This window comes from Carcharodon carcharias, chromosome 28 (genome assembly GCF_017639515.1).
Source record: "Carcharodon carcharias isolate sCarCar2 chromosome 28, sCarCar2.pri, whole genome shotgun sequence".
NCBI classification, from domain to species: Eukaryota; Metazoa; Chordata; class Chondrichthyes; order Lamniformes; family Lamnidae; genus Carcharodon; species Carcharodon carcharias.
In genome coordinates, this window is record NC_054494.1 from 17,289,728 (window position 1) to 17,313,904 (window position 24,177).

At 43.4% G+C, this 24,177-nt stretch overlaps 1 protein-coding gene across 1 annotated transcript in view; it reads right to left on the reverse strand.

The window, feature by feature from the left end:
- Positions 1-24,177, reverse strand: part of LOC121270873 (tyrosine-protein phosphatase non-receptor type 13-like) — a 273,076-nt gene that overhangs the window by 179,385 nt on the left and 69,514 nt on the right. The window contains exons 4-5 of the mRNA XM_041176429.1: positions 19,023-19,088; positions 12,351-12,536 (exon numbers count right to left, since the gene is read on the reverse strand). Of these exons, the coding sequence (XP_041032363.1) occupies positions 12,351-12,536; positions 19,023-19,088 (252 nt within the window). The remainder of the gene's footprint in view (positions 1-12,350; positions 12,537-19,022; positions 19,089-24,177) is intronic.

Genomic DNA, 24,177 nt, shown 5'->3' on the forward strand with positions numbered 1-24,177 from the left:
ATAGTTGCCCTATGTAAGTTTAAAATACTAGTCTTAGACCCACTCTTCTCCCTTTCAAACTGGACGTAAAATTCAATCATATTGTGGTCACTGCTACTTAGGGGTGCCTTTATTCTGAGGTCATTATTAATCCTGTCACATTACATAATACCAAGTCTAATATAATCTGCTCCCTGGTTAATTCCAGAACGAGCTGCTCTTACCAACTATCATGAAAACATTCTATGGACTCTTTATCCAGGCTTCTACTGCCAATCTGATTTTTCCAGTTTATATGTTGATTAACTTTACCCACGAATATTACCACCCTCTATCACAAGCACCCAATATTTTTCTTGTACACTTTGTACTACATTGTGGTTACTGTTATGGGGCTATAGACCACTCACACAGGTGACTTTTTTCCCCTAATATTTGTCATCTGCACCCAAATCAACTCTACATCCTGATCTCCAGAACCAAGATCATCTCTACCTATTGCACAAATGCCATCCTTGATTAACAGTGCTACCCCTCCACCATTACCTAACTTCCTATTCTTCTTGAAGGGTATATACCCCTCAATATTCAGGACCCAGTCCCTGTCATCTTGCAGCCAGGTCTCAGTAATGGCTACCAGATCATATTTATTTACTTCAATGTGCACTATCAATTTGTTTACTTTGTATTGAATGCTATGCGCATTCAGATACAGGGCCTTTAGTTCAGTCTTGTTATCTTTGTAACATCCAGTCTTGATTCTTTGTGCATTCTCAGGTTTTTTCTCTCTGTCGCTTCCTGCTATTCTCCAACCCTCATTTCCCATAATACTATTTTCCTCTCTTACCTTGTCTCTACTCTTTGATATAACACATCTTTCCACATTTGATCCCTTGCCCCCACTATTTAGTTTAAAACCCTCTCTACTTCCTTAGCTATGTGGTTCACAACGACACTGGTCCTAGCCTGGTTCAAGTGTAGGCTGTGTAGAGGAAACATCATTTTTTCCCTCATATTACTATGGGGTACTGAAGCAGGCTTGTGTGTGTGATTAATTTAATCAAACCAAAGATGGTCGTAGTGCAAGATTTGAATCATCAAAGGGGTTAAGTGTAAAACAGGCATTTTGAAATAGAAACGGGTGAGCTAAGGTGAAGTCTCAGCAGATACAGTGTGAATGGAATTTACATTTGTAGATAAGTTGAGAAATTGTTAGATTTTCAAAGGGACATAATAAGTTGTTTACTGCTGGCAAGATAAATAAGGCAACGTTATTAAGTTTATTTTTCCCAGAATTGCTGGCCATAAAGACAACATGAAAGGTTTTTATACTCTGGGAAAAGTAACTACCAAAGCAATGGGATTTACAGATCAAAAGGGAGAAAATATATTTAAAGAAAGATGGCAAGCTGTAAGATCTTGAGAGGGAGACTGTATGAAATAGACCTATGAGAAAGCAGCCTCTAGCCACCCTACCGAAGTGCTGGTTTGGTCCAGAGTGCAAGGCTTCATTAAAAGCTTTGGAGTTCCATTGTCGAGTGAGAGGGAGGGAGAAGCTGTGAAATATTTCCCTTATAACAACAGTGGGAGTTTATGACAATATTGCTGGATGTTTTTATAGATTAAGCATCTATTCGGACTGTTGCCTGAAAGGGGTGTGTAGTTGGGAGTCTAGTTAAGTGTCATGAAGAGATATTAATGTATATAATGTAATTGGAAATTATTTTAAATTGACTTGTAGTAGGGTCTGTGTCTGTGGGTGTGAGTGTGTTTTAACTGGATTAAAGCCATCTAGTCTGGGTGCTTTGATGTATACTAGTTTTGAGATGTAAACAGAAAGGTAAAGGGTGCATTCAACCATTCAAACCATTCAAAGACTGGGGGTGAATTATTGCACCTAGCCAACAGAGACCAAGCAATATGTTTATATTACTAATAAAATTTGTACTATGAAAGGGGTTTTATTGTTAGAAGAGGAGAATTCAAAGCGCCTAGCGATACAATGTGAATTTACATTCAAAGGAAAGGCTAGGAATAACCTGAGAGGAGCTTGTGAGTGCAAGTCAGAGACATGTGAGATCTAAGCCACCTGTAAGCCTACAACTGTCTGCAAAGGAAACAAATTGAAAGGAACCTCATTTTGAATTTGTAAGATAAAATGTGCTTCGCCTGGTGTCTGACTAAAGGCTATGGCTCGTTATTGTCTTGGTGAAGATATTTACCTGGGAGTGATTCATTTGGGGATTTGCTTAATAGATATTATGGTAGTAATTTGTAAATGTGTATGTGCTTAATACCTTGTAAAATTAATAAATGTTAAATTTAATTTATATTAAAAAAAACCTCTGGAGACTTTGTGGTTTCATTTCTGAATTCAGAGTTGCATCTCAAACATACCAATTGAAAACATAGGTTATGACAGTTGTTTAAAGTTTCCCTCTGGGATTTTAAATAACTCAGTCTTTACCAACTGCTGTGTTAAATCATTAAGTAAAAATCTTTTGGGAGCTGTTATAAGACTAAGTTTAACTGTATAACTGTAATCCTGTGTGTTTAACTTTTCTTTTGTTGATAAATGTTTTAATTTAATCTTTAAAATCTCCAAAGGTGGTAGTGGATTCTTTATTTCTGAATTCAGTGTACATACCTTCTCTTAATAAATACAAATTGCAAAATCATTGTGATAGCATGGCTAAGTTTCCCTTTGAGATTTGGTCAGCCTGGCAAATACCTCCTGGCATATCATAACAACCATCTCAACGGTACAGCCCCTACTTTCCCCAGTACTGGTGTGCCCCACAATCCAGAACCCACTTCTTCCACACCAGTCTTTGAGCCACGTATTCATGAGGCTACACGTCTCAGATGTTAGCAGGCTCTTCAGTTTGATGTTTCCAGGCCCCAGGAAAGCCAGCAGCTGAAGGGACACAGGAACAGCCACATCAAGTAAGTGAGTGATTTCCTAGCACTGCTTGTGGGCCAGGAGGAGTCTTTTCCCTTGCACCTCACATTATCCTTTAACAATTGGCCTTCATCTCTGCAATCCACCCTTAGGGGCTGATACCTTCCGATCTCTAGGCCGTACTGCCAATTAACCAAATTATTGAAATTTCACGAGTGTTTGAACACACTGGACCCTCCTCCCTCCCCAAACTTGCTTACGACTGGTACCATCATGTGACAGAATGAGAAGGCAGCACAAAGTCATTTTACAGGTAACAGCAACATTAGGTTCCACAAATATAAGATAGTACCTACAATCACAAGTTCAGGCAAAACGACTTTACTCAAAGAGTGGGAAGAATGAGGAGCTCACTATCACAAGAAATTAAAGCAAATAGCCTAAGTGCATTTAAGGGGAAGCTATATAAACACATTGTCTAATAGGTGGAAGTCCATTAACCGAATCAGGTAGCAGAACACATACTGTGAATCACAATGGTTTTATTGTCAAGCTATAGTTCAGTACAAGTACCAGTTTTCACTCTTCCCTCCTGCATACTTTCCCTGTCCGGAAGACAACACCCACTATTGGAGAAAAACCTAGCTCTTAAGTCTAGGCTTCAATGAGCATCACCTGCTGTCAATTCACTCTGAAGCCTGTCCTGATTTACTCTCATAGGGACCTGCATTCCTAATGTTGTCACACATGAGGGTGAAAGAATAGGAGAACATGCTGATGGGATGAGATGAAGAGGTGTGGGACGAGGCACATATGGAGCACAAATGCCAGCCTAGGTCATCTCCAAATGACCTGTTTCTATGTTGTAAATTCTATGTGATCCTATGTAAAAAAAATTTTAGACTTAAACAACTTCCTGCATCTTGAAACACGAGACATGTGAAGCACACGGTTATGTCTGCTTTCCATGGGTCATTTTTCCTGGAACAGGTCATCTGTGGCCATCAAGTCCTGAAGTGGGACTGGAACCTGGGGCTTCTGCCTCAAGAGATAGGGATGCTACCCACTGCACCATAAGACTGCCTCCAAAAAAAATTTAGGACCGATAATAACGTATTTACAAGCAGCTTTCCTAGGAATGATGTGGTTCTTTCAAGATTTTTGAATTGTAAGCAATTGTTAGTGATTTAGAATTGCCAACCTTGATTGGAAATAGGCCTGGAGGTGTCATCACATGACCTTCTGCCTCTAAATGCCCCACCTCCATACTCCAACCATTGGTCACCCAACTTGTCCATATTCATCATAAACAGCCTTCCCACACCAATTGGAAAGTGATTTATTGCCTGTTTAAATGATTCTTGATGATCAGTCTAAAACCTTTTTCCTGCATCCAATATTGCTAAAACTAGTAAATAAAAGCATTCACAGAGAACTAAAAAGAAGAGAACACTTGATGCCCTTATGACTCTTCTCTTGACTGGAGATTATTCTTTAAGTCCTGAAGAGTCTAAGGCAGTCCTGGAGGGGTGGCAAGCTAAGGGCAATCGGCTATCTTTCTCGATACAGGATGAACAAACCTGTTATTTTGGAAAATGCTGCATTCTGAAACTCTTTCACACTGTTCGTTACAGACCCAATCTTAAAATAAATCCAGAGACAGCTGGTCGGCCCAGTAGACTTGCTGTCATGCCAATGAGCAGATTTGGGTCAGAGCCTCCAGTTTCTTTGGAACGTAGGTTAAGGCAAGGTGGGGCCTGGACTAGTTCCCAAGGTGGCAAGCATTATAGGGCAAACTGACCCCAGGCGATTCCTCCATGGGGCGACAATGAGATCTTTTCTCAAATGAGACTGCGATGCTTTAGATTAAGCAAATTCCATTCCAAAAGAAAGCAAGCCACTAGTCATTTTAGGATATCCCAAATAAATGAAGTGGTTCGTAGCCAGGTAACCATGAAGAAGGTGGCTTATCGGCACTGTGAGATGTTAAAAACTAAAGGGGCATATCAGAAAGTAAGTGGAGAATAAGGGAAGCTACGTGGGGGTAAGAGGAAAAGAATTCAAACATCAAAAGGAGCAGTAATGAATTTCAAAAGTACATCAATAAAATAATAAATTGTTAAAGCAAGCTGAGACCTCTGAGATGGAAGGAATGTCAATCTGTAGATGGTGTTCAAACAATGGCAGAGGTTTTTAATAAGTATTTTCCTTGATCTTTACTAAGGAGCATATCAGAAAGGAAATGCACCTTGAAAGATAGGATGAGCAATATTCTGATGGAAAACTGAAAATTCTAGGAAGTCCATTAAGCTAAACAGAGAGCAGGTGCCAGAACCCAATAGACACATTTTAGGGTCATGAGGGATGTTGCAAAGGCTCTAACAGTTTTACCATTAGGATTCTCCTCCAGGATTCTCCCAATCAACCACCATAAATTCAGTGGATAACCCTTGCGCATGCACAATTGGGGTTTCTGCCAATTTTCCACTGCATTTATACCAGCTTAATTGGAAGAATGATCAAGGAAATTCCCGGCATACTTTTCAGGGCTATGCTGGGTGTGGGTGTGTGTCAGAGAACTGCAGAGCGCACAATGTAGCAGGTATTTTTAAAAAGGGAGATAGAGCTTATTTGGGTAATTACAGGAACAGGAAAATGTTATACCTTTTTAATTAATGATTCAGTTGCCAAACATGGAGTTTTCTAAATAGTTAAAAGTAGCCAGCCTAGATTTTCAAAAAGAACAGAAATGCTTGATAATCCTCAAAGAATTCTTTGAGGAGATACAGTGTGGGAATTGAAATGGATGTAGTGTACAAGGACTTTTGGAAATCCTTTGACATGGTGCCACATGGAAGATTATTTGGGGAAAATTAAGGGTTAGGGAACTGGGGAAATCAGCAACCTTGATTAAAATTGGTTAGAATGGAGAACATATTCAGCACATATTCCAGGCTTAAATTTCGTTGGAGCACCGCACTGTTGGACAAGATGTTAAACTGAGATACCATCTGCCCTCTTCAATTAAGAAGGTCTCATGGCACAATTTGAAGAAGAGCAGCTCTCACAGTGTCTTGGCTGATATTTATCCCTCAGCCAGCATCACTGATACAGATTACCTACTCTTCTATCTCAGTGCTTTTTGGGGGAGCTTTCTGTGCACAATTTGGTTGCTGTGTTTTGTCGCATTACAACCTTCGCTATATTTTTAAAATATTTAATTAGCCATAAAGTGCTTTGAGAAGCTCTGCGATTTTGAAAGGTGTTGTATAAATGCAAGCCCTTTGCTTTGGATGTAGGCTTAGGGGATGTAATGTCAAAATTTGCATTAGATACCAAAATAGCAAAATAAGTTAATTTTTTATAAGGTCAGAGGAAGCTGCAAAGGGAGAGTGATAAAGTGGAAACAGGTTAGAAAGAGTCAGAAAGAATTCAATATCAGTGTAAGAGGAAGGTAATTTTTTTTGGTATAATACCAGTGACTGTACTCTTCCACAATGGTGGATGATGAGAGAGATTTGGGGGAACAATCCACAGTATGCTAATTAAAGCAGCACCTCAGGTTGATACAGTCATCAAAAAAAAACGAACATAATTCTTACTTATATCACAAGAGAAAATAATGAGCCTGTATCAAATCATAAAAGACTTTAAAACAAAAACAGAATTACCTGGAAAAACTCAGCAGGTCTGGCAGCATCGGCGGAGAAGAAAAGAGTTGACGTTTCGAGTCCTCATGACCCTTCGAAGACTTTAGTTAGGGTACTGTACATGTATTGGGCTCCAAACTATAGGAGAGATATTGAGACTTTGGAAAAACATGGATTCACTAAGATGCTGCTAGTATAAAGAAAGATTGGAACAACTGGGGCTTTCTTCATCAGAACAAGGCAAATTAAGGGGCAATGCGATAAAAGTGTTTAATATTATGAAAGGATCCGGCAGGGGAGATAGAACCAGCCTGTTTTCAACAATTAAAGGTCTAGAATGGAGGCCAGAGATATGAGATTAAACGTAGAACAGTGAGCAAGTATAATTTGCTTCTACCGGGAGTTGAGAGGCTGTGGAATTCACTTCCAGGAGGCAGTAAGAAAGGTAACATTGAAGTTTAGATTGCACAGCTGAATAAAATTAAAGGAGATAAAAGGGATGTGGGAACAGAATGGGTAAGATGTGATTAGCACTATTTGCTTCCATGGAGAGTGACATGGATTGAAGTGACAGGCTGAGTGGACTCTTTTGTGTTGTAATTTATACAACGGGACTGACAGAGGCCTGAAACCCAGGCTCCAACCCGAACTGAATGGTGAAGACAAAGTTTGAGATAAGGAGATCCAAGAGGGAAGGGTGGATAAAAATGGCTGTAGGTTAAATGGGGTTACTGAGAGTGTGTCATGGAATGCCAAGTTTCAGCAACTTGTGTCAATGGCCAAGTAATGCAGAAATGATTTGATCTGTTTAAGTGCCCATTTCAGTCACAAAATGCTGAACATTTTCAATTATATTACTTGGACACGAAACAAGCCAGAGGGCAGTTATTGGGATTTAAATGTCAGTCAGCGTCTGCGAGAGGGTTAAAATTGTTTCTGTCATTAATGGCATGCATTGAATATAAAAGGCTGAAAAAGGAAGACAGTAACACCAAACTGAAGTACGAGAAAGAAGGACATGAGAAGATAGTGGATGTTATTATTACTGCTGCCTAAAACTTTTCTTCCATGTGCTGCCACAGCAGTTACCATGAGATGCCACCAAGTGATGGACATACAAACATACGAACATAGAAGCAGGAGTAGACCATTCCACCCTCGAGCTTGCTCTGCCGTTCAATAAGATCATAGCTGATCTGTTTGTGCTTCGAGTTCCACATTCTCATCTATTCCCGGTAACCTAACAAGAATCTAGCTACCTCTGCCTTAAAAATATTCAGTGACCCCGCCTCCACCACCTTCTGAGGCAGAGTTCCAAAGTCACACAACCCTAGAGAAAAAATTTCTCCTCATCTCTGTCCTATCAGGGCGACCTCTAATTTTAAAACAGTGCCCCCTAGTCCTTGTCTTACCCACAAGAGGAAACACTTTTTAATGCCTGTTGTGTTATGGGCTCTTTTGGTGCTTCATTTGAGACTTGTATGTTTAAATGTGAACCACTTATTGGTAATCCTTAAATATGTAAAGATCCCAGTTACTGCCATGCCTGGTGCAGGTTCTTTCCAGACTGTTCTCCGAGTCTATTACCATGTGACACTATACGTCATACCGTGGGTGGTGCTATTCTCCAGTGCCACGTTAATCCTTGCTATACTGAGCACCTTTACATTACAATGGCATTCAGGCACACAGAACAATGCCCAGGCTAATGGTCAGATACATCTTACTCCAGTTTGGGATTTCATAAAATTTACTAATCAATGGCTTATCTGTTTGTCACTGGGGAAACTGGCAAGCAGTGTCCCTTTAATGGCTTTGCATCACTTTAAAGGGTGAGCTCAAGGCTTTCATTTATCAAATACCAGAAAACAAGCAGTTCCAGCAAGCAACTTTTCCCTTCCTGAAAACACATCTTGTACTCTTTTCCAAATTTTTCTGCAAACTCTTCTATAATTAACTGACAACACTCCCAACTCTCAGGAGAAAGGGACCTGGAGACCCCCACGTGTGGGATTTGACAAATCCTTGCGGCAATAATGAGTCAAGATGGTGTTAGCAGCTTGTTGGCAGCGAACTCCATTAACTATTGAGCTTGTGATTTGGCGTCACAGATGGTACACAGGAAGACAACAAATGTATCATTAATGAGGGTTTTATTGGAGGGCTTTCACTTTGATGTGATGTTAGCCATGCACGAGGCTCTCTAGATTGAAGAAAGTTGCATTTGGAAGACTCACGTTGGAATTGCTAATGCTCAGAAGCTGTTATGAAGGGTAACCCATCCCCCTCCGCAGCTGGTAAACTGCAGGGCGCTGTGGCTGGCTGCGTGAATTCAACTGAGTGGAAAGTGCTTAAGGCAGAGTCAGCGCTGTCACTGCACTTCATAGAAAGTGTAATGTGATACTGAGAACCGCATCATGAAGATGGGATGGTGGGGTTTTTTTTTTATTCAGGTTAGAATGCCAACTGAATGCCGTGCTGACTCTGGTTTCACTGCCAAGCACACAAGAGTTCCTGTTTGATTCTTGCAGTTGTCAGTTTTCTTCCTAGACGCACCTCAGAAAATGGGAAGGCTGTGTGAGACTTGCCAGGATCCGAATCCAAGACTTGCTGGCGCTGAGCCCAGTTCTCACTCGATTAAGCTACCTTCTTGAAAACCCAAAGAAACTTTCTAATCCGCTTTTTATCTGTTAAGTTGTTAAATCTACTTGTTAGGAGACTGGGAAAAAGGCTTGTCTGGTCGGCTATTTTCCACCGTGGTGGTGCTGAGATGCCAGCCATGAGGCTATTGTGTTGCCCCTTTGCAATGATGTAAACTATTAGAGAATATTTTAATGATCACAATCACCTCTTCTCCTGGTGGTTCAGTGGATAAACGCACCACCTGCTGTGTTACTCATCCATAAAAGCCAGACAATTCCAAATATGATCCCTGATCTCTACAGATACCCTCAGCATTGTCTGGGCAGGTGAAAGCTGACTAGTGTTCTCATTTCTCATTACCATCTGGTAGCCCTTGTGAATTACATGGATCAGCTTTCGCCAATACTGAATAACCCTGCAAGGCACACAATGTTTGAAACTTCAGTGTTGCTGGGTCAAAATCCTAGGACTTCTTTCCCAACAGCACCTACACCACACGGACTGCAGCGGTTCAAGAAGGCAGCTCACCACCATCTTCTCAAGGGTAGTTAGGGATTGGCAATAAATGCTAGGCTCACCAGAGACACCCACATCCCAAGGACCAATAAAGAACTGAAGCATGCCCAATTGGGTGATATTCCAAGGCCTAACAGCAACCAACTTGCAATAAATCTTTATGCAAAAATGTTTCTTTTAAACTTTCCTCCTTTATGGCCCTACCATAGAACCATAGAACACTACAGCACAGAAAAATAGGCCATTCGGCCCTTCTAGTCTGTGCCAAAAGGGTAATTAGGTTAGCTTGAGATCATGACCTGTTGCTTTTCATTGAATGAATGAAAACAATGAATTCAATAGTTACCTTACACAAAAGTAAAATACTGCAGATGCTGGATATCTGAGCTAAAAGTGAAAATGCTGGAAATTCTCAGCAAGTCTGGCAGCATCTGTAGGGACTGAAACCAAGTGAATATTTCAGGTCAATGACCTTTCATCAGTGGGGATGTTGTGAAGTTTTGAAAGGCATTATATAAGTGCCAGTCTTCCTTTTCCTCAGACTGAGAGGCAACAATATATAACAGACTAGAGTTAAGGGCCAGGGGTAGCAAGTTCCCTTCCTGAAAGGGTATGGTGAGGTTTTTACAATCCAGCACTATTCACACCAAATTTTTTTCACCGCCATTTCATCAATGTTTTTGGATATAACGCATTCAAATTGCACCGTGGTAGGATTTAACCTCACAACCATGAACACTCATTGCCAAGGCTCACAAACAGTAGCTAATTGGGCAAAGTACTGATTGGGTGGGGGTGGGTGGGTGGGCAGTAGGGAAACAACCAATGCCCATAGAGCTGCCCCATTTCCTGCATTACAACTGTGACTACACTTCAAAAAGCACTTCATTAGTTGTAAAGCATTTTGAGATTCCCAATGGTCGTGAAAGGCGCTATATAAATGCGAGCCTTTCTTCTTCTTCTTCTCCTGAAGGCAGAGGGATGATGCTTCTGTAATCTAAACCCACCTAACAACAACAACTTGCATTTACATCGCATCTTTAACATAGTAAGATGTCCCAAGTGGCTTTACAGGAATGCTATGAGACCAAAATTTGGCACCAAGCCGCATAAGGAGGTTCTAGAACAAGTGATCAAAAGCTTGGTTAAAGAGAGAGGATTGAAGGAGCATCTTAGAGGAGGAGAGAAAGGCAGAGATATTTAGGCTTGTTGCCTCTCCAAACCAGTTGGGACCCTGCCCTCAGCACAAATGAACTGTACTCGCCTGCTCTAGCTGCATGAAAGTGGGGAAGGGGTGATTATAACAACAAAAAATTTCTTTCCCCTTGTCCTGACCTGACCACTAACTTTTCTCTTCACCATCTCCATCGACACCCACAACCCCAATTTCTGCCTGCAGCGAAGGGGTCATCAAGCCATGGGTGGGCAGGCTTATCGCCAGCCCATAAGGACCTTGGACCAGCTGTTGGGAAGACAAGCCAAGCCAAGCAGTTTAAATGTATTACTGGTTTTTCATAACAGGGTGGAGTCTGTGGCTGACATTTAGGGATGGGTTGACGGGTCCCACCAGGGCCTAGAGTGGAGACAGGCAGGGACCCAGTTCCCACCTGCCTCCAGATCATTTTTGGGGAGATGGGATGGTGGGACGGTGGGGTGGTCGGGGGGTGGTGGGTGGCCGTTGGGGTGGGTGAGGGTGGGGGTGGTGGGGGTAGGAGTGGTGGTGGGGGTGGGAGTGGTGGCTGGGGGACACTGTTGTGGGGGGGGGGGTGCTTTCACGCAGCAGGGCTACCCACACTCTCATGTGACAGGTAGCTGACATGACTCATTATGGGCCTATTGAGACCAATAAAAGGAGGCTGCCTGGGATTTTCCAGTTGGACTCCAGGCTGCCACAAGTGGCACGACCCAGTTTAGGTGCCTGGAAGCTGGTGCCCAGAACAGGCCAGAGGACCTGTGCTCCAGCCAAGCCTAGAGGCCCTCCCTACTTGCCACCGGGCACCCTGTAGAGGGGCCCACCTCCCCCTCCCCTCCACCCCCAAGCCACCCCTTGGTGACCTGGCTGCAAGATCCATTTTTTAACCCAAGATTTTTTTAAAAGTTGCTTATCTTCCATTGCTTCCTGCTGCTCCTCTCAAGCTAGAAGGCCTCTGATTGGGCCCCCCAGCTTCTGTCCTCAATGCGAGCCCATTTACAGGTCAGTTAAGGGGGCATCCCAGTGAAAATCACAAAGAGTGACTGTTTCCCCCTGGGAGGGGTGGTGAGGGGTCAATACCCGGAGACAGCCCTGGGGTCAGCACCCGGAGACAGTCCTGACCTCTGTCTCCCAACCTTGGGAAGAAAATCCTTCCCTTAATCCCAACACATCAGCAAAATTGCTGTTGTAAACACACAGTGTAAATAAGGAGGAAATAATTTCATAGTAGCAGTAATGTTTTACAAAGAGCATCCACATACTGTACTCAGAGATTACACTAATTAAATCAAACCTCTGGGTTTCAGTTTTAATTATATAACACAATACAGATCGCGCCAATTTTGTAAGATAATTAGAATGTGCCACCAAACAGCCCAGGTCTCAGCGCAATTCAATTGCTGGATTCAGGCAGGATGCAGTTAGCCACATAAGGATAAGGGCAAAGCACTGATTTCACATCACTGACCTCTGCTGTGCTCCCCAGCACCAGTTGAGCGAGTTTTCTTAGGCACGAGCTTGCTGGGGGCAGACCTGAGTTCTGCCGATGTGTTTCGCAGGTGTTTAGGATGGTCTCCAAGGACACTCTCCGGTGTGGAAGGTCCTCACACATACTTAGCAGGAGATGGTTCAGTCGGCCTCCAAGCTGGACAGGCTGTCAAGGGCACAACAGAAAAGACTGAATGAGAAAACAGGAGACCCAAAACGCAAGCCTTCCCTTCACCGTGAAGTAACCCTGCAGAGTCCTGAGGTTACCATCGGACTTGATATGATGATCTTCAATTCTCCAATGAGGGGCAGTTAAGGGGATCTTTTATTCTTGACAATTACACACTTCAAAACCTTTGCTTTAAAAAAATCCCTGTGACTCTTCTGATGAGACAATGCGGTTCCCTGCAAAAATTCCATTTTAATGGAAGGATTGTAGCATGAATTTTACGGCCCTGATCCCAAAGCAGCCAGCTGTGGCGGGTTGGGGGGGCGGTGGTGGGGGTTGGAGGAGGTGTTTGGTAAATTGGGTGCCATGGCAGCAGCGCTGTACCTGTCACCTCCCACCCTTGGGCCAACTGAAGCCCTCAAGTGGCCAATTAATGGCCAATTCAGGGCCTCTTGCTGCCATCACTGGATGTCCACGCTTGGCAGACTTTTTGCGGGTTACTGGGGGTGTCCTCCCTGTTTGGCACCTTGTACCCAATGGCGGGCACCCCAAAGTAGTTTATGCCCACTCCCTGTGTGCCCTACCAAACCCAGCCCACCGGCCCGCCAGCCTGGCCCTGGTGAAACCCCAGGCTTACCCGCCCATCCAGCAATGCGGCTCCCTCGCGGTGAGGCTAGAGCCACTGCTGGCCACTCAATTGGCCAGAAACCTCCAAGGTGGGGCCGGAAGTCCAATCCTGAGTCAAGTAACAGCACAGTGGCCGTAAAATCAGTGTGGGGATGACCCAGCCAAGTGGAGGAGGACTCAACCCCAACTTTTAAGCTGGGGGTGCGGGACTACTGCCTCCATGTCAAATTCCAACCATCACAGATAGAAGCCATAGTGCATGTGCCAACTCTTTGAAAGAGATATCCAGTTAGCCGCACTCGCCTGCTCTTTCCCCACAGGTTAGCATCTTTTCCTCTTCAAGTATATATCCAATTCCCTTCTGAGAGAGAGAAACGTGAACCCTACGCACATTAGGTTTGGTTTCTCAGCACCCCTCAGAGACAGAGCAGTTGTTGCTCATGATTTACAACAACCGACACAGCTCTGTCGTTCGACACATCTCTCCCGAGCCTTGCTGAAGCGGGTGGCACAGGCCACCCTCCGAAACCTCAGCTGGAACGCCGCCGCTTGGATGGGAATCTCGGTTCTGAGCATCAACAGGTTACTCGACCGTGGGAATGTCACAGCCGACCTTAACCCGGCCGTCGCTTGGGGTCAAACAACGTCACTCCAGCTGGGGTTTGGCCACCAGTTTTTTAATGGCGTGGTGGAAACCAGCCATGGTAGCGGGGCGGTGGGGGGGGGCAGAAAATCCAGCCCCAAGCATGTGGGGATGGAGAAACCACCACCCACGTGTGTGGTTCAGAAACATTCCAATGACATCACGCCAAATCGCACCAATAGGGATATCCAAATTCTGTGGGCAAATTTGATATTACTGAGTGCTCTCTAATAGTCATTCAGTTTCCAGGGTAACTAAATAATCTCAACTGTAACCCATAGGGAAAAACAAGACCAATGTGTCCATCTCTGGCACGGTCATTCTGAAGAACTAAACCCAACCCCCAATCGGTTTGAGAGGGAGTGAAGAGCGAAAGCAAGTGAGAGGCATGATGGGAAAGATGACTTGGCTGTGCCAATAGTTAGGCACTGCCATCTGAAGGGCAGTGTTTGATACAGATGTAACGGCTCTGGTTGGTTTTATTTTTCAAACAGCATTGGAGATCGCCTCTTGGAAAAGGTAGGTGAATTTTTCCCAAATTGCCTTTGGGTTATGACCCTCTTTTTCTGACTCTCCCAGGAGATCATGTGACTGCTGATGGGCGGCGGGTGTATAATCAGGAAGCTTCCGGCATCAGGAGATGGGGTAGGTTTTGGTGGGCTGCGTGGCATTTACCTAACCATCATTTCCAAGTGTTCGTATGCTCCAAGGACAAAAGAAAGAGGATGTGCAAATACAAGGGTATTAATTCTGGACAAACGTAGACGCTTCCTCACATAAATACATCGGGCAGAATATTACGCTCGGCGTGTGGGCACACGCCCGACAAATCTGAATGTAAAATGACGCGTGATGATGTCAGGTGTGTCCCGATGTCACCGCACAGTCTCATGATGTTTCATTCGGCCGGCACACACCGGAGTCAGCTGCACACTTGCCGATAATTAAAAGGCCTATTGAGGCCATTAACAATCTAATTAAATTCAAATTTACGGTGGGCGGGACAGACGAAAAGGCCAAGCGGCCTTTGCACTTTTTAGGAAACCCTCATCCACAAGCGGCATGAGGTTGCCTAAAGCAAATAAAGATTAAATAATAACTTAATTTTTGGAATTAAAAACATATCCCACTCACGTGACGGGGTCATATGAGGGGACCTGTTTTATTAAATTTTTATTCCCTTCATTTTTTTTTTCCTACACAACGCTTCAATCTCCCTGAGGCGGCTCCACGCTCTTTCTCGTGCATTCGCGAACTGTGCGCTGGGCCCACTCGTCCTCCTCCCCCCCCCACCCCCCCTCCTGTCCACACAGGCAACGCTCAGCGCTGCTGCTGGCGATCCACGTATGGCGGGCTTTAATCGGCCCACCCACGTGAAATCGCGGTGCGGAGCCGATCGCAGGTGGCAGCCGGCTTCTTGACCAGCCCTGGCCCCACCCCCACCACCGAGCACCCCCTGCCAAGGGCAAAATCCTGCCCGCTGATTTTTGTGCAGCGCATTTTGGATCATAACACATCTCAGGAGGAAATAACTGAGAAAAGCTGCCTAGTGAGAGGAATAATAGCCCTACAAGGGTGAAAGTCATGGGGAGCTAATACATTTGGTACCCCAAAACAGATGTTGCTACCAATAGAAGATTTAGGATTTTTCGTAGGGATGCTAGCTTGACTGTGCCAGTCTTGGCTCAGTTGGTAGCATTCTGATTTGAGTCAGAAAGCTGTGGGTTCAAGAGCGCCCATTGCCTGAGGCCTGAGCACCTAATCCAGGCTGACACTCCAGTGCAATACTGAAGGAGGGCTGCACTGTTGGAGGCACTGGCTTATGGATGAGATATTAAGCCAAGACCCATCTGCCCTCTCGGGTGGATGTGAGAGATCCGAAAACGGTAGTGACACGAAAAGATGTGAAAGCAAGTAGAACGTTAGGTTTTGGTTGGGGATGTCAGGGTTGGGGCAGGTCGGGGGGTGGGGGGGGTTGGTGGCAGGACGTGGGAATGTAACTTTACATGACTTTTTTGTACATTTTATGAATATTAGTTCCATTCCTGAGCTTGGCCTCTTATCCGGTTGTAGACTGAGCAGAAGGCCCAGCTTGATTTAGCTTTCAATTTAACCAGTACAATCACGGGAGATATAATGGAGGGAAGAGATTGAGAAAGTGAGAGCGTTGAATTGAAAACTATAATAATATAATACATCAGAGGATCAAGGGGTGAAAATACGTTCGCACAGCTGGTATAAGTCAGACTTGTAAGCAGAAGATGAGTTTGCGAACAGTTGAGTAAACATAGAGATGTGCAGGACTGAAAGCAGAGCTGATTTGTATTCCATTTGTTCAATCAGGCAAAAAGGCACTTTTCTCATTATGATGCTTTGTGCATTCAAAACACACATTAAATCAAGTTCACGGAAAAAAAGACTTGGGCCTGAGCCAGGTTTCCGTGTTATGCTATTTGCTGTCCAGAGCCCGTCTTTGCAGCAACTCATCTAATCAGGTTTCTGCCTCACTACATTCAGTGAAGCAGCCCTTACAAAGTCACAAATAACATCCCTTTTGACTGCAATTGTGGAAAACTATTCCTCCTTGTCCTTCTCAATCTGTCCACAGCCTTTAACATGGCTGACCACACCAGCCTCCTCCAACACATCTCCTCTGTTGTCCAGCAGGGCCAGATACCCCACATGTCATTCCATTCCTCTCTATCCAGTCAAAGCTAGAGAATCATCTGCAATAGCTTATTTTCCCACTCCTGTGCCCTTATCTCTGGAGTCTCCCAGGAATCTATCCTTGCTCACTTCTCATCCACATGCTATCGGTTGACAACACCATCTGAAAACGCAACATCAGTTTCCATATGTACATTGACAACACCCAGTTCTCTACTACCTCCTCCAGGTACTATGCCCTAAGAGGGCATCAGCAACCATGGACTTGCCTACTTCCACTGCTGTATTGTCGTCCAATTTTGCTCCAGCCTTAGCTCATCTGCTGCTGAAACCCTCATCCAAATCTTTGTTATCTCTACATCTGGCTAATGCTCTCTTCGCCACCCCCCCACTTTCTACCCTCCGTAAACTTAAATTCACCCAGCTCTCTGCTGCCTGTAATCCTATCACGCACCAAGTTCTATTCACCCAGCATACAAAATTCTGAGAGGTCTCAACAGGGTGGACGCAGGAAGGATCAGAGGACACAGTCACAGAATAAGGGGTTAGGCCATTTAGGACCGAGATGAAGAGGAATGTCTTCACTCAGAGAGTGGTGAATCTTTGGAATTCTCTGCTCCACTGGGCTGTGGAGGCTCAGTCATTGAATATATTCAAAACAGAAATCAGTAAATTTCTAGATACTAAAAATAACAAGGGATATGGGGGTCGTGCAGGAAAATGGCGTTGAGGTGAGGGATCAACCATGATCTAGTTGAATGGTGGAGCAGGCTCAATGGGCCTGTTTTTATTTCCTATGTTCCTATGACCTACACTGGCTCAACAAGACTTACCTTCTGCTATCGAGGCTCTAGAGCTCTGGAATTCCCTTCATAACCTTCTATATCCTCCTTTAAGACTCACCTTAAAGCTGACCTCTTGTACTAAAATCTCTTTTTATGGCTAGGAATCAAATTTTGTTTGATAATTGCTCTTCTCCAGCACTTGGAATGTTTGTCAACATTAAGGGCACTATATAAATGCAAGCTCTTCTTCTTGTTGTTGAGTGATTTCACCAGTCCAGACCTTGGCTTCATGTAGATGAGTTTGAAGCAAATTAGAGATATAGCCAAACAGGAACTGGTATACTGACAATCAGGCTTGTGTCAAATCTCTCAGGGCTTCTAATCTGATTACAAGGCGTGTGGTAAATGTTTTAACAATGATTAAGAGTCAAGTTAACGATGGATTAAAATGATGGGCACTGGAATGTGAAACAAAACGTTAAACATTCATCTGCTAACTGAACAACTGTTGCACCATCTACAAGTGCATTACAGCAACTTCCCAGGGCCTCTTCAATAGCACTTCCCAAATCACAGTCACTTTCATCAAGAAGGGCACGGGCAGTAGGTGCTGCCAGGCACCACCACCTGCAAGTTCCACTCCAAGCCACACACCATCCTGATTTGGAACTATATCATCGTTCCTTCACTGTCACTGGGTCGAATTCCTAGAACTCCCTTTCTAACAGCACTGTGGGTGTGCCTACAGCACATGCACTGCAGTGGTTCAAGAAGGCATCTCATCACCACATTCGCAAGGACAATTACTGATGGGCAATAATTGCTGGCCACAGTGTTACCCACATCCTGTGAATGAACTTAAAAAAAAAAATCTGTCAGAGGTGCCATCTTCCAGATGAGACATTTACCAATGGTCCTGGTCTGTCCTTTCCAATGGGCACAAAGATCCCTTGGCACTATTTGGAGAGCAAGTTCTTTCTATCTTTCTAACATTACCAACAGTAATTTCTAGGCTTATGTGTCATCAGAAAATATAGGTTTTGGTAGTACAGTGGTTATGTTGTTGGACTTGTAATCCTAGTAAGCAAATGATCAGGTAATATGAGACCAAATCCCACCTCAGTAAGTGATGAAATTAAATTTAATAAAACTGGGAAAAGAGCTAGTATCAGTCATGGTCACCATGTAACCATTGGATTGTCATAAAGCCAATTTGCTTCACTAATGTCCCTTAAGGGAAGAATCTGCTGTCCTTATCAAATTTGGTCTTTTTATTCATTTATGGGATGTGGGTGTCACTGGCTAGGCCAGCATTTATTTTTCATCCCTAATTGCCCTTGTTCAGGCGGCCGTTAAGAATCCCAGACCCACAGCAATGTGATTGCCTCTTAACTGCCCTCTGACATGGCCTAGCAAGCCACTCAGTTATATTCAGGAAGGAACCCCAGAGCTACCTTCTCAAGGGCAATTAAGTTTGGCCAATAAATGCTGGCCTCACCAGCGATGCCCACCCGCCATGGTTGAGTCAAAGACATCTCAAGGTGTTGAATAAGCCTTAAATAATCCCACACAGTGATGGGCAGGGGTCAGTTCTGAATAGAATAAGAGACAAGTGTCAGTGGGGGGCAGTTTGGTTTGCTTAGTCACATGAGTATATCCATGTTGTTTAGTTCCGCAAATAGAGGAAGAGCTTAAATCAACGTGAAATTTACAACTTTCCTCGTATACATTCTCAGAGCTCAGGAATCTGTGGCTTCTCACCTGTGTTTCAGGAAGCTGATAGTCTGCTGCCCAGTACATGGTCATTCCCAGTGAGTACACATGCATCTGAAAACATAAGACAAACATGGTGAAAGAGTCGTCACAACCAGAACCAGACCCGAGAGGAAAGAAGGGAGATCCAGGAGTTTAGTGCTTCTGGTTGACAGGGAGAAATGTGATGGTCCTCTTGCTATGTCAAGTTGTTTGCAGTAATATTGACAGGACTTGGATCATTAAAAGCAACAGCCTTGCAAGACGTACAGCCCTTCAACATTGACAGCCACTTGACAGCCTGCTGGACTATCTCTTTGCAAAGGACACACTATTTGGATCAGGTGTTTCATTTTAAACCCTTTACCCTATTAAAGCATGGGTGGTATACAGCATTTCACATAGGTATATAAGAGCACTCCAAGTAACAGGGGAAGTATTATTTTGTAAATCTGAAGGACACAAGAGATTAAATGCATCCTGAGCATTTGTACACTGGACTGCTCAGAGAAAATAATGGAGTGATTGTAAAGATCCCTGCAGCCTCACATTTCTTCCGTAATCTTTTGTCGGTATTGGCTGCTTAAATTTCCTCTCCCAGTGGATCAAGACATGGTCTTTGGCACTGTAAAGTTCCATTTTTGCACTATTTTGGACATCATTTGTCAGGGAGGATTACTTCAGCAAGAGGCCCTGGCTGTTTTTTATATTTTGTGATGAAACGTTTGAGGGCAGTGAGTTTGCATAAAAGAACCCACGAGGCTGGTTAATCGACTTTCCCTTCATGCTTATGATGGAGATAAGAAAAGCCATTTCACAGAAATTCAGATCCGCCTGACATTAGCAAATCAAAGCTTCGCTCTTTGTTTTGCCTTTTGAAAAATAAACAACACCACAGATTGTGCTCACATTCACAGAATCCACCTAATTTAGATAAAGTCTGGTATGCTGCTCCTATTAGCTCTGACAGCTTTTTATGTACTGAACTCTGTGGTCGCCTAGGCAACGGAATACCAGCCATGGCATTAGCTGAAGAGCTCAAGCGTTTGTCATTTTGATAGCGGGAACCATTGGAGACCGTAAGCTTTGGTGTGCTGCTATTCACACTCGGCACTCAGTGCAGAAAGCTCTCTCTCGTACCATTGCCACTCCACAAGTCTCTCTCATCAGTTGACATGAAAGGCTCTGGGCAGGATTTTACACCGGTGGGGTTTTACAGTCCTGCCAAGGCCAACGGGGTTTAGAATGGCTCACCGCATTTTACAGCCCCACCCCCGCCGTGACAGAGCCGGGAAATTCCGGCCTCTGCCAGGATCAATGGATGTCAGAGTGTCAGCAAGACAACGCTTTGTCCCAGCTGACAAAATTGGGATGGTCTTTTTGATGGGCAATATTCGGTACATGTGCTTCACAGGAAAAGACAGCCACAGCGTTACTGTAAGAATTGCAGAATGGAATACTCTTTTCTATTCTTCTCTTCTCCCCACTGTCAATTGTCTGGCTATCTTCCAAAAAATATCATCCATTGGAAATCACTTTGTAGATAATTCCAATTTTCACTAAGGACTGACTGAAAGCACTTTTAATGATCAGCAGCTCACTTTCAGCAATAAAAGCGAGGAAGGTTCGACTCCTGAGAATACTATCTTGCCCCAGTCACCTATCACACAGAGTCAAACTCAAATACAAAGAAACTTATCAACTTGTGATTGACATGCCATACTTCTCCCCTTTCTCTGCCATGACATTGTAGCTCCTGCTTTATTTCTGTATCAGATCCTTCGTCATTTTCCCCACCTTACTGGCCAGATCTGAAACTATAGTGGATTTCCAGACCACTGCCTTCATGGGTCAAAGATGCTCCACATTGCTCATTCATGGAACTTTCATGATTGAGATGCATGACATCCCTCAATGTGTCCAGGAAAGCCGCATCTGAACATCTTCCTGCTATGGAGTAAAAATGAGCAGACAGATGCAAATGCCCTTTGCAGCAGCGATGGTTGCAGAATTGGTTGTATGGGTAACTAATATATATTTGTGTCTATGTGCGTGTATGTATGTTTGTGCCTGTGTATATGTATCTGTATGTGTAATTCTGTGTTTGTGTCTATGTGTGTGATGTAGGCTGACACGTAAGCAAAGTGCCGAGGAGGGAGTGCTACATTGTCAGAGGCACCATCTTTCAGATAAGACAGGAAACCAAGGCCATGTCTATCCACCCAGTGGTATTAAATTTTTCATGACAATCTTTGAAGAAGATCATGGGCGTTCTTTCAGTGTCCTAGCTACTATTTAACCCATGACTTATACAGTAAAACATCACTTGGCCATTTGTTTCATTGCTGCCTCTTGGACTTTGCTAAGTGCAAATTGGCTGCAAACCTTCCCTGCGCGACAACAGTGGCTATAATTCAAAACTGCTTCCTTGACTGCGAAGCACTTTGGGAAATCCTGAGGTTGTGAAAGGTGCTATTTAAAGACAGGTTTGCACTTTCTTTCTTACTGTGGTGGTAGGGGGGGGGTGGGGGGGGTGGTGGCGGTGGTACCTGGCACTCGTGGGTTCAGAACATGTCAGAAAGGAGCCAGTATCTTTTGAAGGGGAGTAGAAGAGAGCAAAAAAAAAACTGGTAGACAAAATTGCTAAGATAATAAATGAAACTTTATGTGATCAGCATTAACCCGGTTGCTGGTTCACAGAGTAAACTAGTTATAATTTGGCACCAATTGCTACTGAATTTAAAATCCCATTCTCTTGTAATCTTCCATGCCTCCTTCATAGCTTTTCAATTTTATTTCAATTTAGCTTCTTACTGGAAATTTCCTTTCTGTACCTTTGCCCCTTCCTACAATCAGAAACTGAATCACAGAAACTCATAGCCTAGCAGGAGACGATTCCACCCATTGTAGCCTTGCTGGCTCTTTGAAAGAGGTTAATCCCACTCCCCCTGTTCTTTCCCACAGCCCCGCATATTGTTTTCCTTTTAGAAGTTGTGATCGAATCCGTTTCCAGCAACCTTTTGTGTGGTACATTCCACATCGCAACAGCTCTCCAACTAAAGCTAGTTTCATTCTTCTTGAAGGAAATCACCTCTACTTGTTAACCTCGTTTTGCGCGTGTTTTGTATGTGTGGCATTAAGCATGCTACAGTAGCTGAGTGATATTTTATCTTGTGGAAACCTTGAATATGATTGCACTTTTTGTGACAGCCATTTTGAGATGTTTTGTAATGTTCTTGCAGATATGTTATGAATAAAGTATATTTTTCCAAAAAAGAAAACACGTTTTATCTTGTAGCGCAGGGCAGCCCATTCATGAGTTAGGGAGGACAATCTGAGGCACACAGACGTATTGACATCTTATTATGTCCCTTTGAAAATCTAACAATTTCTCAACTTATCTACAAATGTAAATTCCATTCACACTGTATCTGCTGAGACTTCACCTTAGCTCACCCGTTTCTATTTCAAAATGCCTGTTTTACACTTAACCCCTTTGATGATTCAAATCTTGCACTACGACCATCTTTGGTTTGATTAAATTAATCACACACACAAGCCTGCTTCAGTACCCCATAGTAATATGAGGGAAAAAATGATGTTTCCTCTACACAGCCTACACTTGAACCAGGCTAGGACCAGTGTCGTTGTGAACCACATAGCTAAGGAAGTAGAGAGGGTTTTAAACTAAATAGTGGGGGCAAGGGATCAAATGTGGAAAGATGTGTTATATCAAAGAGTAGAGACAAGGTAAGAGAGGAAAATAGTATTATGGAAAATGAGGGTTGGAGAATAGCAGGAAGCGACAGAGAGAAAAAACCTGAGAATGCACAAAGAATCAAGACTGGATATTAGAAAGATAACAAGACTGAACTAAAGGCCCTGTATCTGAATGCGCATAGCATTCAATACAAAGTAAACAAATTGATAGTGCACATTGAAGTAAATAAATATGATCTGGTAGCCATTACAGAGACCTGGCTGCAAGATGACAGGGACTGGGTCCTTAATATTGAGGGGTATATACCATTCAAGAAGAATAGGAAGTTAGGTAATGGTGGAGGGGTAGCACTGTTAATCAAGGATGGCATTTGTGCAATAGGTAGAGATGATCTTGGTTCTGGAGATCAGGATGTAGAGTTGATTTGGGTGCAGATGACAATAGTAGGGGAAAAAGTCACCTGTGTGAGTGGTCTATAGCCCCATAACAGTAACCACAATGTAGTACAAAGTGTACAAGTGGGTGCTTGTGATAAGGGGATGGTAATAATCATGGGTGACTTTAATCAACATATAAACTGGAAAAATCAGATTGGCAGTAGAAGCCTGGATAAAGAGTCCATAGAATGTTTTCATGATAGTTTGTTAGAGCAGCTCGTTCTGGAATCAACCAGGGAGCAGATTATATTAGACTTGGTATTGTGTAATGTGACAGGATTTGTAATGACATCAGAATAAAGGCAGTCCTAGGTAGCAGTGACCACAATATGATTGAATTTTACATTCAGTTTGAAAGGGAGAAGAGTGGGTCTAAGACTAGTATTTTAAACTTAAATAGGGGCAACTATGTGGGCATGAAAGCTGAGCTAGCTGAAGTGAGCTGGGACACTAGGCTAGGAGATAAATCAATAGAGAAACAATAGAAGACATTTAAGGGGATATTTCAAGATACTCGGAATAAGTATATTCCTCCAATAAAGAAAAATTCTAAAGGGAGGACTCACCACCCATAGTTAACTAAAGAAGTTAGCAAAAGCATCAGTCTGAAGGAAACAGCATACAACTGCACAAAGATAAGTGGCAGGACAGATGATTGGTCAGAATATGAAGAACAGCAGAGAATAACTAAAAGGTTAATCAGAAGAAAGAAATTAGAGTATGAGAGAAAGCTAGCTAGAAATATAAAAATGGATAAGAAGAGTTTCTACACATATTTAAACAGGGATAGAGTATGTAAAGTGAGTGTTGGTCCTCTAGAGAGTGAGGATGGGGAGTAAATAGTAGATAATGAAGAAATGGCAGATGAAATGAACAAATATTTTGCTTCTGTCTTCACTATCGAGGATACAAAAAACATTCCAGTAATAGCTGTAAATCAGGAGGTGGAGGGGAGAGAGGAACTTGGTGAAATTACAATCACTAGGGAAGTGGTACTGAGCAAACT